A 20810-nucleotide genomic window follows, 5' to 3' on the forward strand; every position below is an offset into this window, starting at 1 on the left:
ATTCTATTCTATTCTATTCTATTCTATTCTATTCTATTCTATTCTATTCTATTCTATCCTATCCTATCCTATCCTATCCTATCCTATCCTATCCTATCCTACTCTCGTATATATTTAAAATTTTCCAAAGTAAAAAGTCCCTAGATACCTCTGTCACTTACTGGATAAAGACTGAATGTCTTGGTCTGTCAGTTAAGCATTTCTACCATCTTTCTACTCAGCTTCCCCTCATCTCTACTTCAGCCTGAGGACAAAACCCGGCTGGGTGCTTTAGAGTATTTTTGTTCTGGAAAAATCAAGTATGTTCCAAAAAGTAACGCCTCTCTTGGATTAACTTCCAATTGACGTTTACAGCTTTCCCTTTCATTCCCCTTCCACCCCTACTCCCCACAAAAACCCAGTTTGGCTGAGAGGTTAAGAGGAAGGAAAGGAAATTAACATTTACCAAGTGCCCATGATATGCCAGGTGCTGTCCTGAGCACACTTATTTTTAAAAAGTTATGTAGTGGAAATTCAGTATTTTGAACATTTAACTTGCTAAAAATTACATATTGTATATAAATCATGGCAAACTTGGGGGTGATGTTTATTGTTCTTTCTCACTCATTTTTTTTATATGTGCCCTAAATTTCAGACAAATGATTATCTTCCCTTTCACCATTTTCAAAAGAATCATCACTGCTGTGGTAGAGCCATTTTTATTGTGCAAGCCCTAGTGTGTTCTCAAATGCCACAAAAGGGTCACAGCATCCAAAGCAAACAGCACTAACGTGCCTATACTTCAAAATATTTCAGAAAATATGGTAGGATGGCACTACCTCAACTATTTTAATTGTTTTGCCATAAACCATAATATGCATCGACTATTCATGTTTTCTGGGCTTTTTTGTGAGTTACAATTCAGAGTCACAGAACTTCTCAATTTTAATACTCTCTTAAACGGCTTACATGTGTCCCAACATCTTACCCTTTGGGGAACAGATTTTTTTCCTAAAATTCTTCATCTTTTCAGTTCACAATCATTAGAGTATTTGAGTATGAACTTGAATGCCAGTGTGAAATGGCATGAATAGGAGAAGGGGTGTGAAAAGGGTGTGAGAAGATAGATACCTATGTTGCTTGTAGTTTTATTAAAACCTAGAATCAACCTCTACCTAGGATAAGGCATAGGGTTTACAGAACACAAGCCCTGGAATCAAAGTGCCTGGATTTGAATCTCGGACCCACCATTTATTTATGTCAGGTTATCCAGTATTGCTCTATACTTGCCTCCCAGAGGGGCTATGATGATTAAATACGATTACCCACATGAAGCATTCAGCACAGAGCCCTGTAGTAAGCAAATGCCCCGTAAATGTTAGATAATCATTATCATCTCCATGACTATCATCACCACCAGCACAATCATCTGTTGAAAGTTTTAGCAGCAAAATAATGCTAACCCAAAGCTAGCTCCCAAGGGACTAAGGTGGTGATTATGTGCTGTGGAAGCTCAGGCATATTCCATTAAAAATAGCAGCCCAGGGGCACCTAGGTGGCTCAGTGGGTTAAGCGTCCAACTCTGGACTTTGGCTCAGGTCATGATCTCACGATTTGTGAGTTCGAGCCCAAGTAGGGCTCTTGTGCTGACAGTGCAGAGTCTGCTTGGGATTTTCTCTCTCTCCCTCTCCCTCTGCCCCTCCCCCTCTCTCTGCCCCTCCCTCATGCATGTGCACACTCAGGTGCTCTCTCTCTCTCTCTCTCAAAATAAATAAATAAATTGAAAAACAAAAACAAAAAAAAACAGTGGCCCAGAGGAGGGACCCAGAATTATTTAGTCTTGGCGGCCTGTTCTCTGTGTCCATAGGAGGAAGAAACACCACCTGAAATGTGACCAGGCCATTAGCACTGGGAGTACAGACCAGCTCTCTGCTTGGCTGAGAAACTGATAACCTGAGCCTTTATCTGCTGCTGCCCCAGAAAATCCAGTGTGGAGAAATAAGATGCACCAATGACCAGGGAGACCTGGAACTTCAGCATGGCCTTCAAAGAGCACCTGTGTGCCTAAAAAGGCAGTCAAACATCTCATTGGTTGGGTAATTTTTACCCCCAAATTCGTTCCAGTAAGAGATACTCCTGGAGATACTATAGGTTCTGTGGCTTACAAAAGTAACACACAAAGCTGGCAGAAAGACTGTTCATGATGACCCAGTTATTATTCAAATAACCTAGTGCTATTAGGCAAATGGTCACATCCCCATTTCAACTGATTATTCCAATTTACTGAGAGGCAGAGGGAAAACACAGACTCCAATGGCCTGCATCATGAAGAAACGATTTCAGAATCAAAAGAAAATAAACATGAAGGGTGGGAGGAGTCACTCAGAGAGCTGAAAACTGCCAGAACTGCCATTCAGTGCAAAGCCTATTTGTACACAGCCCAAGGGAAGCTGGCTGATAGTCTAACCTGCATTTGTTTAACAACCCTAAGCAATCAACTTTCTTCACCACAAGCTTCTCCACTAAAATCTAGTCTCAATCAGCAAATCTCATGAAACTGCTTTGATATTTGGTAAAATTTTCCTCTTGAACTTTCATGTAAAAAAACAACACCACCGAACTTTCAGGATAATTACACTAAGTTTAAACAAAAGTAATTACCTAATTTGCAAGAGGAATTACTTAGAAAAATACCACCAAACTTAAAAGAAGCATGAATGAATTACTGGAAGTTATACCGCTGTGTATTAATGCCTAATTATTCTTTGGCATAGAAAAAAGCAAGCGGCTGCCTTCAATTATGAGCGGAACTACCTCTCTCAAAAAAGGTAAGAGTAACAAATGGAACACAAGTGGCTGCTGTTATTGTTAAACCACTCACAAAAGTACAAAATGAGCCAGATGTTGCCCAACTGTGATATACTTCGCAACATAATTAACTTATTTCTTTCCCCTGGTCCCCCAAAACAGGGAACTATTTGGGCAATCCATTTACAGAAAGACTGTGGCTATTACACGGTTTCAAATTGTTGAAAACCAATCAGTGAGAGTAAAACAACAACAAAAAGTGTTAATAAGGAACCAATAAACATCTAGTATGTCCATTTTGCACCACCTTCAGAATGGCTGGGCAATGAATTAAAACCTAGTTTGCTTCTTCAAACAGTACAGCAGGTAAAGTTAAGTTGTGCCCCAGGCTCCTGACTCTAAGCCAGTGCCCTCCTCACTGTATCTCCTGCCTTTCCAAAGTGAGCAGTAGGAAGAGGGCAAATGACATACAGATATGTCAGTAAGAATGGCTCTTTTCACAGAGGTCACTCAACCAAAGAAGAAAGTAGACACATCCACATGCCTCTATTCTATTAGGTCCTGTGCGCCTATCCTCTTAGCCCCCACTGCCTTGTCTTGCTAAATCCAACAGTGCTTACATCAGAAATGCCATCCCAGCGCTGCCCCCAAGCCTACATCAGGTGTCAGCTCCACCTGGCAGGCCTCCTAGCAAATGCTCACCAAGAGGAGACAGTATGCTTGCTGGCTTCTATCAAGGCTCCAGTGCCAAGCTCCTCTCTGTCCCTTGGTGGTGGAAGGTGGCATGGAGACCTAGCCCTGAAATAGCTAACCCCAGAAGCTAGGAATCCACTTTCACTCTCAGACTTCTCTTCGTTTGGCACCCCTAGACAATGTTTCCAGATAGTCATAGGTTGTTTCTAGACAGTGACAAATGTAGCTGCCCAAATAGCCCATGTGTATTTGGCTCCACCTCCTCAGATGTTGCCAGCTGCCTGATGTGTTCTTGTTTGTCCATGCCCCTCGGCTGTGATGCCCGTCCCCATCAGATGCTCTCCACAGTCCACAGGACCTCATGTCCATTCCTAACACCTCCATGGAGCCCAGCTCGGTTTCTCTGCTGGTCTGGCTGACTTGGCCTACACCATGTTTGGCTTTGCCTTGCCTGTCTACCTGAGGCCACACCTCTTAGGGCACGTCCTTCCTTTTCTCCCACAAGAAGATGCAGACTGCTGATGCTCCTGGGTGTGCAAGAAGAGGCACCCTTGGCTTCAAGCAACAAATGTGCCTGGGTAACATTCTGAAACCTGAATTATAAAAATGCATTTGGACAGTGGTTCTTAACCTTCTTTCTGCTCTGACCTAAGATGAATGGTGTTCATATACCTAACACTCTCCCCAAAGGCATCTGTGATCCTGATACAGCCCTGGGACTGCTTGTACTCGGCAGAATCACTGGTAGTAGACCACAGAAAGATGGGCTGTGGGCTGCTCAATCCGGGCATGCCAGGAGGAACTTGGAGCCTTTCTTGCATACTCAAGGGAGCATATTTGAATGGCAAGGGAGAGTGACATTGGGATAGGGACAACTTTGACTCTGATATAATATTAAAGAGGAAATCATTGGCAAACATATCACTAATAACTCAGCCACATGTCAGAGTGGACCTAACTAAATAAAAGGCTCTTTTGGCAAAACTCCTTCTAAAGTTACTAATTGGCCCTTAATTTATCTTTTGAATACAAATGTACTTTGATTTACAGTATTGGAGCTGTTGCTGTTTCTTTTGTATTTTTTTTAGTATTGGAGCTTTTTTTTTTAATGTTTATTTATTTTTCAGAGAAAGAGCATGAGCAGGAGAGGGGCAGAGAATCCAAAGTGGGCTCTGAGCTGTCAGCACAGAGCCCGATGTGGGGCTCAAACTCGTGAACTGTGAGATCATGACCTGAGCTAAAGTTGGATGCTCAGCCAACTGAGCTACCCAGGCTCATCCTAGGGGTCTAGTACTGGAACTTCTTAAAATGGGAAACCCCCAGGCTCTGAGCGAGCCTTCCAAAACGCACCTTTAACTTCTTCTTGCTGGTGGATCACAGCAAGGGGCTTGGTAAAGGTCTTCTTAGTCTGCATCATGGCCCAGATCATTGAGGCGTCCAGCGAGGTGCAGGCTTCATCTGGAGGCACACACTGCAGAGAGGCAGAGACAGCAAAGCAGGGTCAGGGGTCACCCCGAAGAGCCTGCACCAGCTCAGCCTGCACAGTTGGCCAGTGCCCCTTATCAGACAGCTCACAGCTGTTTACCAGAGAAAAACAGGAGATTTGGGCGTTTTCCAAAGAACCATAAATAATCTGGGAGATATAGTGGCAGACCCAGGATATTCTCAGCTGCACTTGAAGATTCAAATATCACTGGATGGCTTATAAACATTGCCTTTTCCCCCCATCTTCCCACAAAACAACTAGAGGTTTTAGTGTTATTTAGTCTGAAAAATAATAAAAAAAAAAACTATATGACGAATATTGGCCCTTCACCAAGCTGGCTTCACATAAATGGTTCATATTGGTGATTTGTGATTGTGGGAAACTTCATGCACGGCATTATGAAAGTGACAGATTTTACATCTGTTGTCCAAAAAGATAATAATGTTGTCAAATTTGTTTGATTTTTTAAAATCCTGGTATAGGCTCGTTCAAAATGGTATAGGTGACCAGGGTCACCTGCTATAGTGTTCCACACTGGAGTCCTGGGGAGTTGTAGCCAGGTGTGGGGACCATAAGATTAGCTGTTTCCAGTCATTTTAAGGCCCTAAATTTAGGATTAGCATGCCCAAGCCCGGTATATCTGTTTTTAAAAAGTGTAATCACACTCTAGTACCTTTTTCTTTAAAACATCTTCAGTTCCTTGTCTATGCTTATCAATATGTAAAACTCTGATGTACATGGCATCTACTTGTTTTTGTTGTAAGAAGTGTATCAACCCTTTAAGAAGTCTATAGCAAGCCATCCCTAAAAGCTAATGAACTTCCAGCTCTTCCAATCACAAAAGAGCAAAGGCTTTTGGCTCTGTTGTCATTGCTGCTCTGAACAGCATATTATAAGAAAATAACTCCTTCCCTTCCCCCAAAACCCAGAGGAAGCCTTTACAATAGCCTCCTTATAAAGGGAAACAACAGATTTTTCTGTGGAAAGGCCTCATTGTTGAAAAGATCTGCATGTTAGGAAAAGCCTTCTTACTTTGCTGTTATTTCTTCAGATAAGTAAGAGTCTACGATTCTACGTCCAACTCACAGCTCAACCCTGGGCAAGACACTTAACTCCGGCCTTAGTTTCATCAGCTAAGGGCAGGGATGGACCCAATGATCTTTGAGTACTCCTCCTAGGAAGATTCTTTGGCTCTCTCTATCATCATAGAAGGCACTGAGAAGTCGCTAGAACTGTGGAAATATTACCTACAAGCAGTAAACATGAGGAGAGTGGTAACAGTTCATCTGAAGCCACTGCACTATAAATGCTGGACTGTTGTTACTGTCTCATTTGCTCCTCTGTTCCTAAGGGAAGCCAGCTACTATTATTTTTTTTTTTTTTTTTTCATTTTTTTCCCTTTAACATTTATTTATTATTGAGAGACAGAGAGACACAGAGCATGAGCCAGGGAAGGGTAGAGAGAGGGGGAGACACAGAATCCTAAGCAGGCTGCAGGCTCTGATCTGTCAGCACAGAGGCCGACGCAGGGCTCGAACTCACAAACCGTGAGATCATGACCTTAGCCAAAGTCAGACGCTCAACCAACTGGGCCACCCAGGCGCCCCTACTATTATTTCAATTATAGATGAGGCCATGCAGATTCTGAGAGCTCAGGGGACTTGCTTAAAATCTTGTTAGTAAGCAGTGGGCCTTCCTGCTCAGTCCTTATGCTCTTTCTACTTTCTCTTGCCTTGGGCGTAAATAGAGACTTTAGGTTTAGGGTCATATCCCATGTCATCTGCTGGGCCTTAGAACTCTCCTTAGAATTCTCTGCAATGAAGTACTGGGATTAATTTTCACAGAATGATACGCTATGGACTATCCAGGCCAGGCTCAGCGAGAGGTAATAACCAAAGCCTTCAGTAAAGACGCCTAGTAACTGCCAGGCCTCCCCTCCTAGATCCCAAACTCCTACAAGTCTTCCACCAGCTGCAGGGACCAGCTGTGTGTCACAGCCAAGCATTAAGTTTTCCCATGCCTCTCTACCACAAGTCCACAAATGGCCACTGGGAGGTGAATGCCCACAAGGCTAAGGCATCAATGTTTCCAAAAGCAACCTAAAGAACATAGTCTAAATCATCTTATGTATTCATGCTCCCAAATGATCATGACCAGATTTGCTACATTTTCATATGTATTATAAAATGTTCTCGGGGCGCCTGGGTGGCGCAGTCGGTTAAGCGTCCGACTTCAGCCAGGTCACGATCTCGTGGTCTGTGAGTTCGAGCCCCGCGTCAGGCTCTGGGCTGATGGCTCGGAGCCTGGAGCCTGTTTCCGATTCTGTGTCTCCCTCTCTCTCTGACCCTCCCCCGTTCATGCTCTGTCTCTCTCTGTCCCAAAAATAAATAAAAAAACGTTGAAAAAAAAATTTAAATAAAAAATAAAATGTTCTCTGATGTTATCGGAGAAATGGCTGCCCAAGGGAATATAACAGTGTAAAGCATTCAGGTCAGTGGTAATTTATCCAGTAATAATGATTTAATTGTTCCTCCTCCCTCTATATCTACCTCTTACAACCTATGTATTAAGAGAGAATTCCACACTTACACTATTAATGATACCAATCAATTATTAGTTTTAGACATTGATTTATATGTGACTACAAAAGTTTTATAAGTCAGCTGACACTGTGTGAGATTTCTACAGATGAAATGCATGTAAGGAATTATACATAACTATGGAAGATCACAGAAACAAAACTGTGGCAGAGACACCCTTCTTGCACAAGGCCCAACTAATGAGGGTTTGTAATTAACCTTGCAGATTCCCCCCTACGCAGCCATTCCAACAAGGTCAAAGTGTTCTGATGTCTGTTGTGGCAACAGAATGTACTGGTTCAATATGGGGAGTGACATAAGGTAAACATGATGAACCAGTATGAAGCTGAGAAAAATTAAAATATTTGTTAGTTTCCCTTAGAGGTCCTCTTGAGACAAGTCAACCTTATAATTCACACAGAGAAGGTCAAAAAACAATTGCAATACAAGTCTCAGCGGGACCTGGAAAAATTAATCCTCACACTGAACTTGTCCTTTCGGCTCTGTACTTTTGGCACTGCACGCTATCTGAATAGCAAAGATAAAGCCAGACCTCTCCCTCAATGGAAAACAGTCTTGATTTATCATTTGTAAGATACTATTAAGTAGCATGCATGGAAAAAAAAAGTCATACTGTCAGGATTTATTCTCTAAGACTCCATAAAACTCACGGTTCCCTGCTAACACAGATTTTATTACTTCAATTGGGCAGTTCCCAAACCAAAAACCTCAACCTGCAATAACTCGTGATTAAACTTCTCCGGTAGGTCACTGCCTCACCTAAAAATGTCGAAATAGCATACAGATGGATGAAGGCCTACTCACCTTAGGTAACTTCTGGGGGTCCTTTTCCTTCTTGGTACACAGCGTGAGCTCACACTGTAGAAAGAGCAGTGAGGTGTTGAAAATGGACTTAAACACAAAGCTGAATCGCTTCTTATCCATCTCAGCTTGGGGAATAGGAAAGTGCACCCTCTTTGGATTGTAGAATTTCACAGATTCATCTTTAGGACAAATGTTTTCAATGATAGTGTAATCAGACATCCTATCCGGGTTTGAATATGGAGAGATAAAGCACGTTTGGATGGCAAAGCCCAACTCTTGGTCAGCCTTAGTAACAGACACCTACAAAAGAATACAAAGACCAATCAGAAGCAAGTTGGCACCTCTCTTTTACTCTATCACACAAAGGTAACATATCAACACAGTGCTTCGGATGAGGGACCCTGCTTTATTTTCATAGCGTACTTATACAGTCTTCTTTCTAATTACAAAAGTAATATATACTTATTGAAAAAAGATGTCTCCCATTTAAACTTGATATGGATGATTATGGTGAATTATTTGGTTCCAATGTCAGTCTGGAAGATTCCAACACAAGATGAATAAATCTTGTCAACCTCCCCTAAGTCCTCTGGGAAATAAAAATAAAAGCACAGCACGCACCTAAAATGGATTTTCCAAAATAAACAAACACCAACAGGCAAAATTCCTGATGTCATAATACTGTATCATGTCTTAATAGTATACCACCTGTAGCGCAAGCTATTTTTTGAAATTGCTCAAAAATAAGGTACAGGGGCAAAATCTATTTAACCTAGGCAGAGAGGACCGAACTTCTAAACTGCAGCAAGTCAGAATGACCCTAAAACATTGCAATAAAGCTACAGATTCATCTAAAGTCCTGCTTCCTGGTGAGCAGGCAGAGCTGGCCCAGTTTGGTGTCAGGAACCGTGCAATCTGGTGGCGATCACGAGCCTGGCAAAGTGTCCTAGCTGCTCACAGGTCCAAAATAGGCCTTGCCAAGTACTCTCCCTTCGCTCTTTAAGCCCAAGGGTATTTTAAGGGAAATCTAATCTGGAAACGTTTCCAACTCATTATACTTCCCTCTTACAAAACATTTGTATGGGCTACGTCCAAACCTTGTTAAGGTTCTTTTCTTTAGAAACAGGAAGTGGTGTTTGGCCAAGTGTAAACAGAATTCAAACCTCAACTATCCTGAACTCAGCTAAAATCCTCGGACCAGAGTGGATTCTCCATTTGGTGACACATGGAAACTGTGTGAACTGCCTTTCCCCTCATGCCTCATTCCTTTACTAAACTTAGGGTCAAAATAAACTTAAACACTTTAGAAATAAAGTTAGTCCTTAATCATAAGCCAATAGCCCCCAGAATCCTTTCAAAAGGCGTGGAGATATAAACGCACTTTCCATTCTGGGAACCCAGGGGAAATCCCTGACATCGCATAGGGCACAGCACTATTTTGAAATATCCCTACGTGGTTAACTACAAGACACTCAACAGTGAAGATGACTGTGATCATGTCACTTTGTTGGGCCTTAAAGCTCAATCCCTCTGAACAATCTTGTGGGATAAATATTTTCATCTCCATTTTATAAATGGAGGAGAAACAGCATCCAGGATGGATGACTCATTCAAAACCCCACTTTGCAAGTGCTGGATAAAACCAGGGCTTAAAACCCAGGCCTTCTGACCTCAAGTCCATTTTTCTCTAAAGTACTTCATGGTAGCCACAGGGTCAATTCAACCAAACCCAAGATGTGGCCTTGGAAAATCACCTAGTCAGAAATCTTTCTAGGAAATAGTGTTTGGTAGTCTATAAATATTCACAGATCATTGTTTTGGCAATATTTCTAAAAAATAAGATATCTTGGAAAGATGGAAAATTACATATATCCTATTACTAAAAAGTGGCCTTTAACATGAAGTCAGAACCCACAATGCAAAAATGTAGACAGAAGAAATGCAAATCTTTTCTCTAATCTCAAAGAAAGTACATAGTAGCAGAAAGTCTAAGGTATCCCAAAAAGTTGTTTTGGAGGAAAAACTATGGTCAGTAAGTCTTTTACTCTAAAATGGCCTGGAAATGAGTGGTAGAAGGACTACAGGCCTTGGAGGGAGATGAGCAGATGAGCCTCAGGAAATTGCGTGCTCTGTGACTTGTGCCCTGTGAACTCTGAGTCTCAGTTTCCTCCCACACAGAATAAGAGCACCAATACCTACCAGAAACAGTTATTGTGAGCACGTGTAAAGTCACAATTACACACAAACAACAGTTCTCAGCTACTCAATGAATGCCAGCTATAATTAGTAGTTCTATTCTAGATGTAAATTTTGGAGGTTATAAACAGTTCTTTTTAATGCCCCCAAGAAAAATGAACTAACAGAAAAGCTGTCATTTGCTGAGTCGAAGGGGCACATGTACCCCATGTTTAAGCAGTGCTATCAACAATAGCCAAATTATGCAAAAGTCCAAATGTCCACAGACTTATGAATGGATAAAGAAGATGTGGTACCTTGCATACACACACACACGCACACACACACACACACATACACACACTCAATGGAATACTACTCAGAGAAAAAGAATGAAATCTTGCCATTTGCAACAATGTGGATGGAACCAGAGTGTATTATGCTAAGCAAAGTAAGTCTGTCAGAGAAAGAGATCATATGATTTCACTCATATGAGGAATTTGAGAAACTTAACAGATGAACACAGGGGAAGGGGAAAATAAGGTAAAAGCAGAGAGGGAGACAAACCATAAGAGACTCTTAAATACAGAGAACAAACTGAGGGCTGCTGGAGGGGAGGTAGGTAGAGGGATGGGTTAAATGGGTGGTGGGCATAAGGAGGGCACTTGTTAGGATGAGCACTGGGTGTCACATGTAAGAGATGGATCACTGGGTTCTACTTCTGAAGCCAAGACTACACTGTATGTTAACTAACTCAAATTAAAAAAAAAAAAAAGAAGAAGAAGAAGAAGGGGTGCCTGGGTGGCTCAGTCAGTTGAGCATCCAACTTCAGCTCAGGTCATGATCTCAGGGTTTATGAATTTGAGCCCCGCGTCGGGCTCTGTGCTGACAGCCCAGAGCCTGGAGCTGCTTCAGATTCTCTCTGCCCTTCCCCCACTTGTGCTCTCTCTCTCTCTCTCCTTCCATCTCTCTCTCTCTCTCTCTCTCATAAACTTAAAAAATTTTTTTTAAAAAGAGGATGAAAGGGGCGCCTGGGTGGCGCAGTCGGTTAAGCGTCCGACTTCAGCCAGGTCACGATCTCGCGGTCCGTGAGTTCGAGCCCCGCGTCAGGCTCTGGGCTGATGGCTCGGAGCCTGGAGCCTGTTTCCGATTCTGTGTCTCCCTCTCTCTCTGCCCCTCCCCCGTTCATGCTCTGTCTCTCTCTGTCCCAAAAATAAATAAAAAACGTTGAAAAAAAAAATTAAAAAAAAATAAAAATAAAAAAAAATAAAAAGAGGATGAAAATATAGTCAATATATGAAAAGATATAAATGTGAAAGTAAGAAAAAAAAAGCATTTCAAGTAAGCCATCATTAAGTGGACTGGGGAGAAAAACCAAAAGGCCCAGGGTAGGATACAGGAGGAAGACTGGCCACTGATGAGTATATGGCAGCAAAGCCGTAGGTCAGCAGAGCAGGCACACGTTTGAAAAAGAACAAACTGCAGTTAAGCAGGGCCCCTAAAATCCAGGGCACAGCAGAGGGTCACTGACCAACTGCGCATGTGGACTATGCAGGCAGAAATGCAAGAAGAAAAAAATGATCTTGGATAAGAAGAGATCTATAATTAGGAACAGCACGTAGAAAGCAGTATATTTTCCCCAGTGGAGAAAAAAGGTATACCCCCAAAAAAGAGAAGACCTCTCAGAATAAGGAATCAAAAAGGAGGAGAGATCCAGGAAAACATCTAGAGCCAGTGGCTCTAGAATGAGGACATCCCAGAATGAGGACAAAGGTGAGAGTTCTTTGTCTTTCTGAAATAGAAATATGTGCTCTGAAGTCACTTTCAATGTGTCGAAGTACCCCATTTCCACCCTGTAAGCTTCTCAATCCTCCCACAGTGAAGCAGAACACCAGCTTGCAGTTTAGCACCAAAACTAGCTCATCAGAGGATGATGTTCTTGTAAGACCAGCAGGTGTTCTGGGGCCATAGAGATATTTATCTTTTTCTAGAATCTAATCCATGAACCTGGATATTTGCACTGGTGAGAGGGTTACATTTTCTTCCCCTTTAAGTGACCCTTTGAGGATATATGATAGTAGCATCTAGTAGATAACATTATGGGCTCTAGAGCCAGACAACCTGAGTATGAACCCTACTCTGAGCTCCATTAGTTACTAACTATGTGATTGTAGACAAGTTTGTACCTTAATTTCCTCATCCCTAAAATGGGGATATCAGCAGTCTTGTCTCATCGGACTGCTTTGAAGAGTCAATTACTATAACACTTATAACCTGAGTTTGGCACAAAATAAATCTGCAATAATGTTAGCTGTTATTATTTCATTATTCCCACCACTACCTAATATTTTCATAGTTATTCCACAGATATATGCTATACATAATAATTACCATTATGTATACAAAATAGTTTCATACATTTATAGATACATTTAGATAATGACCTAAAAAAACCCAATTTTCATGAGATATGGAAGCGCACAGCATTTCACTGAGGTGTGTTCAATTTAAAAGATAATATAAGAGGTGATGTGAGGGGCGTATGGGTGGCTCAGCTGGTTAAGCATCCAACTTCAGCTCAGGTCATGATCTTGTGGTTTGTGGGTTTGAGCCCTGCGTCAGGCTCTGTGGTAACACCTAGAGCCTGGAGGCTGCTTCGGATTCTGTCTGTCTGTCTGTCTGTCTCTCTCTCTCTCTCTCTCTGCTCCTCTCCTGTTCATGCTCTGTCTCTCTCTCTCTCTCAAAAATAAATAAACATTAAAACAATTAAAAAAAAAAAAAAAGAGGTGGTGTGAAATCTTCCTGGTTAACTCTAACAGTGCAAATACTGAACTCCTGTTCCAAAAATACTAAGGACAAAGCAAGAACAGGACTTTATTAGAATTCACACTGCTGATTAAAAAAACAAAAACAAAAACAAAAAAAAAAAACCATTCATCTGTAAAACACTCTCTCCATGTAGCAAATCCTGAAATGTCTTGCTTTGGTCAGGAATCAACCTGGATGCAGGGCACCTGGGTGACTCAGTTGGTTAAACATCTGACTTTGGCCCTGGTCATGATTTCACAGCTCGTGAGTTCGGGCCCCGCGTCGGGCTCTGTGCTGACAGCTCGGAGCCTGGAGCCTGCTTTGGATTCTGTGTCTCCCTCTCATTCTGCTCCTCCCCCTGCTCATGTTCTGTCTCTGTCTCTCTCAAAAATAAATAAATATGAAAAAAAGAAATAAATCAACCTGGATGCATTTTCTGAGCCAAGCCCTTACCCAGAACTGGTTAAGGGGTGTGGGGAAGAACATGATGAGGTCTGCCCCAGGAGCTACTATAATTCAGCCCTGACCTAAAAGCCCAAGGCTAGTTAATGTTCATAACTAGCATACCTCAACATAAATGTGTCCATTCTCTGCCACAGAGAAGACCCCCTGAGAGGGCACGAGAAAGAGGTCAGTGTTATAGAGCTCCATGTTGAAAGTGACATTCCTGTGGAGTGGGTCCTGGAAGCCGCTGTGATTCCTCACTCGCCGCAGGCTGCAGTTAAACTAGTGAAAACAAACAAACAAAACAGAGATAAATCAGAGTCAAATGAAGGATGAACACCCTAGACCTTTATAACCTTTGGCCTTTAACATCTAATCCCTGCCCCCCACTCCCAACAGTCCCTAATTAAAGCCGACCAAAAGGACAACATTCTCACAAACTACCTACTACAAATAAACACATACCACCACAATTTCAGGCCGGCTGAAGAAGGAAGTGTCTCCTTCATCCATATCCCCCGGAAATCCATGATCACCTGACTCCAGATCTTCATAACCATCTAGCCAGCCGCTACTATCCCCAGGCGATGGAACCTGCATCACAATCTAAAAGGCAAAGAAAGTGCAGACATGGTCATTGAAACACCCAGTCACATGATCTGGTTCTATCTCACACCAACACCAATGTAATAATTCAGATGCAAACTGAAAACCTGACTTAAAACAAAACAGGGCTCCTGAGTGGAGGCTGGGTCGTGGCTCCGTGGCTCCGTCATTAAGCATCTGACTTTGGCTCAGGTCATGATCTCACAGTTGGTGAGTCTGAGTCCTACATGGGGTGAACATGAACCCTGCTTTGGGTAAAAACATGAGCCCCAGGTGAGCCCCACTTCTCTCTCTCTCTCTCTCTCCCTCCCTCCTCTCTCTCTCTCTCTCTCTCTCTCTGCTCCTCATAGGATTCTTTCTTTCTCTTTGGCCTTGCTCACTTGCGCCCCCCATCTCTCTCTCTCAAAATAAAATTAAGAAAAACCTCCAAGTGTTTCAGGATTTTATCTTCAAAGAGATAAAAATAAAGAGGAACCCAAAGTACATTCGAATTAAAACTCGACTAAAGTATGCATCTTTCCTGGTGAAAGAATAAAACTTGTTTCAAACAGTAGGAAAACACTAGGCACTGGAATAAGGTTGAATGGGGTTGTCAGCAGGCCAGCCTGTAGGGGAAGGGGCCTTCTCCTTAGGGGGCTTCTCTTTATATCAAAAATTCTAAGAAATATTAAGAGCTGGCTAATTTGTATCCTTTGAGATTTCTATCAAGTTTGAGTTGGAAACAAAGTACCTAATGTTTACTATTATGCCAGCCTCTCCTTATCTTATCTCTGTACTCCTCTACCTTTTCCTCATTTCTTCCCCCGTATCTTTCTGTATGGTATACAGATGGAGGAAAGAATCCTGTTTGATTCTATGATAGTCTATCCTAATGTTAGTTGAGATGATTATTCCTAGGTTAGTTCTAGATAACATGAAAAATTCACCTGAGGACTGTGACTCCATAAATAAAATCCTAATTTTTTTGTGTATATAGAATAGTCATATTTTTTGGTCTGATTTCGTGTCATGTGCCTAATTTCTCAATATTTTGCAAAAGAAAAGTATATAGTAAGTCTGGAAATTGCTACAAATAGTTATCACTGGAACGAACACCTAAAATATTCACTAAAGGGAAGAGAATGTAGAAAAACCACCTCTCCATTTACCGGTTCCTCACAAGAAAGTACTGATGTACCTGAAGCAAGTACCTAGGACATTTCTTACCCTAGGTATTATCATCATAATATACACACAAATACACACACAAACACATACACAGACACACACACAGGTGCACACACGAGAAGAAAGAGATTTTAAGGGCTTGGGATATACCTTTTTCTTCTGAGAAAAATGATATTATTTTTACTTAACAGATAACCAGAGCCTCTTATTGGTGTTAATTTAGACGTAAATTTAAAATTCCAAAATCAAGTATATCAGTACTATATGCTATTCATTATATCTGGAAAAACTGGGTAATATACAAAAATTAATGTTGGAATTGGCAGGAGTGTGTTCATCATAGAGGTCAAAGGTTAATAAATTATTCCAGGAACAAAGGGAGATTAGTTGGGCCAGCCTTGTGTCAGGGAAAGATTAGTGGATGAGAGGTCAGGAAGCTGGATTCAGTCCTGGCTCTGCCGTTAACTAGTTCCTCAAATCTAAGCAAGTCTCTTAACTCCCGGGAGTTCAAATTCCTCACCTGTGAAATGAGGAAGTTGAATGAGATCATCTTAAGGTTCTTTCCAGATCAAACACTCTAAGTCTGAAGAATAATAAACTTGGGCCCATAGATTCAGTCCCCACATGAGCCACAGTGACAGAGCACCTGATCTCCAGTCTTTCCTCTGGATGGGTCAAGTGTATCTACCAAAGGGCAGTGGGACGAACGTGAATGAGAGTCATGCCCTCCCCAGCCCGTGGCAAAGCTGGAGTAGGTGCTGGGAGCATAGATACACACATCATGTCAAAGCCAGACACGGATTTTTGAGCCTTATTTTTACCATCAAAAGTATAACCTGAACTGCAAAATTAACACTATAAAGTTCTTTTGAAATTTCATGTTTCAAATTCTTTTAATATTTACTACCTAGTGTCTATTTCTGCAAGAATAGGCTTCATCTGAAAAAAAAAAAAAAAAAGATTCAGATGAATGAACTGACAAGAATGATTTCTGAAAAGTGCAGGATAGCTACTACAGTGGATTATCATTGGGGGAATCTGTGGAATCTTCCTCTGGGGAACTTCAAAAGTAGGGGATTTTTTTTCAATTTAATCTCTTTTCTTCAAGTTGGAGAGAGACTTAATAATAATTTCTTGAGGGCCATTTTTGGATTTCTCTTGATTATTTTGTTCATGAGGAAGGGAGAAGTCCTCCTACTTCTGGACAAGACTGAAATGAGGCCACAGAGACCATGGAGCTGGCTAGCTCAGCTGTGTAGACTCAAGGTCAAAGGACACCCAATTTGTTGAGAACTGACACTTGGCTTTTTTAGGCCTAGGGTATATGCCCCTGCACATTTTCATAGAAATTTTAAGGCTAATTTTAAGGAAACACCCAGAAAGGATCTGGCAAAGGGCCAAGCTTTGTTTTGGGGAACACTTACAGAGTTATAATAAATCACTCCATCCGGGGCTGACCGCCGGTGCCAAGTACCACAGCCACTCAGGGGAGACTCCAAAATGAAGTGGGTGCCATTCATCTTGGCCTTGCAGGTAGGATCCAACAGAGTGAGCTCCATCCCCGAGTAGTTGTTGGCCTGAAACAACCACCACCAAAGACATAAGGGAGGGCCCACAGGCAGTTCTGCAGCACACAGGGGACGTGTTTTGCCTGGTCTTCCCATATGGTATTGGTTGCTGGAGGCCTGCCTTCCCCCTCCCCCCTTACCTCTTCCCAGCCTACCAAGGATTGTGTTTGTTGGCCTTGGAAATTCAATAGCAAAATATTGACACACAAGGATCTGGAACCCCCTTTAACTGAGAATAACAGGACCCGGGTAAGAAACACAGCCAAGGGGAAGTAAGCCCATCCAACTGAGAAAACAGTATCAGGTCCCCAGAGTTCAAAAGTGAAAGAGCTAGAGGGAAATAACACATACTGGGGCAAGATGGGGAGGGAGGTGGCTTTCTCTTCTCTCCTTTAAGAAATTGCACTGACCTGAAAAGACTCTTTTTCTACAGATACGACCATCTTTTCACTGTCACATTTGACTGACAGGGAAATATCCACATTCTCTTGCACCTCCTTGGGCTCTTCGGGACCAGGAAACAGCCGCAAGCTGGGGACGATAGGGTCCCTTGGCTGGGGGATCCCATCATCTCCCCTTTCCATCTGGCCTCTCCTGGAGATATCGGGGATAGGAAAGGGGAAACCTCCATTTCGGCCTCCCCCTCCCCGGATGGGTGGGTTCTCCAGGGCAGGCAGACTGCCAGGGTCCAGCAGGATCTGTAGCTCAGGAGGGATGGTATGGACTTCCTCATCTCTCATTTCCTCTGGTGGTGACAGAAGGCAACACTGTCAGTGTTTGATGCCAGGCCACAGTCATCATCATTAGAGGCAAGTACAAGAGGAACTGGCACAGAATGGGTGTGTGTAAAATTACTCTTATCAAGCAATGTGTAAAGGAGACAAGGAGTCTGGAAACCTGAATTCCAGTCCTGGTGTTCTTTCTAACTGACTGAGTGTCTCTGGGCCAGTGGCTTACTTCTCTGTGTCTTAGTTTTCTAATTTTTAAAATTAAGAGGTTGGATTAGATCATTAGTCCTCTACATTAAAATTATTTGGGGAGACTGAAAAAAATTCCCTATACCCAGGCTGTGCCCCAGGTCAATTAAAATCAGACTTTATGGAGAGGTATCTAATCATTAACATGTTTTAAAGCTCCCTGTATGATTCCAACATACAGCCAAGGTTGAGAACCATGGACTAGATAATTTCTAAGGCCCTGTAAGATATAAAAATCCATTATTTGAGGAGCTCCTGGGTGGCTCAGTGGGTTAAGCATCTAACTCTTGATTTCAACTCAGGTCATGGTTTGTGAGTTTGAGCCCCAAGTCAGGCTCTGTGCTAACATTGTGGATTCTCTTTCTCCCTCTCTTTGCCCCTCCCCAGCTTGCTCTCTCTCTCTCTCTCTCAAAATAAATAAATAAACTTTAAAAAAATACATGATTTGAATAAGTTATTGAGACAATATTTTCAAGTGCCATTGTAATACTTCCCTTTAATCTAGAGATTCTTTAGAATACATTCTTCAAGGATTTCTTAAAATAGTATTTGCTACCTCCTTTTTGCCTGCTAAATTATAACAGGTATTTGAGCACCCTGGCCTAGTCCTGAAGGAGAAAAGAAAAAGCTGCTTAGGTACACTTATTCCTTCAAAGGGAAAGACCTGTTTCCATATAATCAATACTCAGTGTTCTGTCCTATTTTCAACAATTTAGGGAAGAGACATTTCCCCAGTATTGTTTATATCCATCCAGTCTCAAAGTCAACGCCTGAGGTCAATCCATCTCAGTGGGAGCAGGAAGTGAACATGACTGGGGACATTAACTCTCCTTCAATATTATCTTTCGGGAAAAGATGGCAGACGGCACAGCTGTATGGGTCCAAAAGAGGCCAGAGTTTTGGAGGGTTTTAAATTTGTACGTTGACAAAAACCTTCACAACAACCCTTTGAGGTAGGGCCTATTTGCTCTCCCATATTACTGAGGAGGAACCACCTGAGGCTCAGAAATTAAGCAACTTGCCCTCAAACAGTGAACAAATGGTCCGTATTCCTAACCTTCAATCTATGGGCACTGTCCTTGGTGGCAGTACCAGGGGATGAGGAACAGGTCTGGGGATCAGAAAACTCTGGATTTGAGTCTCGCTAGTTAGAGGCTTGGCAAAACCTCAAGAACCTGTTAAAATTCCACTTTCTGCTCCATCCAACTGGGGTAATGACTCCTGCGTCCCCTCTGGGTGAGGAAGAGGAAGCACCTCGTGACTACTGTCCTGTAAGATGCAGTCTGACCCAGGACTTTTCCCCCATAGTTCCAGCCGCTCTGCATCTCAGCTGTCAGTGATTAGCAGGCACTTCTGAGAGAAGAAGCCAGGCTAATTTGTTCTTAATGTAATCACAGTGAATTATGTGATCTACAGCAAAGTTCTCCACCATGCAATCAACTGTACCAAAAGAATTTAGTACAGAAAAATCTGTACAAAAGTACCAAAGATCGTTGCTTTAAAATAATCTATCATGATTCTAGATACTCTTAAACTTGATAGTAAAATGCAGTCAAATGAATCATCAAAATTTACAACAGAAAAACAGTAACATATGAGATGTAATGAGAGTTCCTCATTGGAAAGCCTCATTTAGGGGATATTTTTACTACAGAAAAAAAAAAATAATCCATACTTACCACTGTTTTCAAGCCGAAGATGGAATCTATTAGCCACAGGAGCCACTGTATATGATGTTACTGGACTATAGCCATTGTCCGAAGCCCACTTGAACAGATTCTCTTGGGTTGAAGGAATGTCATCTCTTACTGATTTGGTTGTTATCATGGATCTTTCACTCTCTTTCCCAAAGCCAATACTGTTAGGAGCCTGAAGATAACAGCAAAATTTCACTCGTGAGTCTAAAACTAAACAGTGCTTTAAGTACAAATTCAATATCTAGAATGAACAGATTCTACATTGCATATGAAGGAACTATTTATTCTTTTGATCCCTACTTTCCTTGGGCTAAGAACACTGATGTGAAAATCTTTAGCAGCAGATTAAGAGAAATTTATTCATGTTGTTTGATCTTACCATTTGGGTTGCTTATGTTGATAAAAATAATCCAATGATCGATAAGTAGCTACATACTGAGTATACCTACTAGGTTACCAGAGTTAGTTAAATGTTTAAATTATATATATATATAGTACCAAACTTTCCCTTATTTTTATTTAAAATGATGTATAAAGTGTACAAATGTGCATGTTATACTGCCAAAAATATGTCCATGCTTCTATTTTCTGCACCCTAGATTTAAATGAAAGAAGGCACAATGCAGTTACTTCACTGTGGAGACCATCTCATCTTTGTAAACTATTAAATTCCATATGGTGGAACAACCAGTGTTGAGATTTCAGTTATAATTTATGGCCAGTTCAGCAATCCTGTAATTGTATTCATTTGTCAATTTTATTAACTGAAGATGCTTCGATTTTATGTTCCAAAAATTAATTAATTGATTTGGGTTACTGTCCCTCTAAGTGCCAATATTTTATCCAGCAATACCAGTAAGCTGACTTTCACTTGGTAGTTAATTACAAAATTAGAACTGAGTGATAGGAATCCTTCCGAGAAAGGACTGAGTAACCAGGACATGGTTAGTTTCCACATCCTCTGGCTCCTACAGCAGTGACCTTGTCAGACAGTGAAG

At 41.7% G+C, this 20810-nt stretch overlaps 1 protein-coding gene across 2 annotated transcripts in view; it reads right to left on the reverse strand.

The window, feature by feature from the left end:
* TGFBR3 (transforming growth factor beta receptor 3) overlaps positions 1-20810 on the reverse strand; it is a 208929-nt gene that overhangs the window by 22657 nt on the left and 165462 nt on the right. For both annotated transcript variants that reach the window (XM_042952796.1, XM_042952795.1), the window contains 7 exons: positions 19795-19984; positions 17549-17883; positions 16995-17147; positions 14263-14403; positions 13921-14079; positions 8371-8670; positions 4831-4951 (listed from right to left, as the gene is read on the reverse strand). In XM_042952796.1, the coding sequence (XP_042808730.1) occupies positions 4831-4951; positions 8371-8670; positions 13921-14079; positions 14263-14403; positions 16995-17147; positions 17549-17883; positions 19795-19984 (1399 nt within the window). The remainder of the gene's footprint in view (positions 1-4830; positions 4952-8370; positions 8671-13920; positions 14080-14262; positions 14404-16994; positions 17148-17548; positions 17884-19794; positions 19985-20810) is intronic.

This window comes from Panthera leo, chromosome C1 (genome assembly GCF_018350215.1).
Source record: "Panthera leo isolate Ple1 chromosome C1, P.leo_Ple1_pat1.1, whole genome shotgun sequence".
Lineage (NCBI taxonomy): Eukaryota > Metazoa > Chordata > Mammalia > Carnivora > Felidae > Panthera > Panthera leo.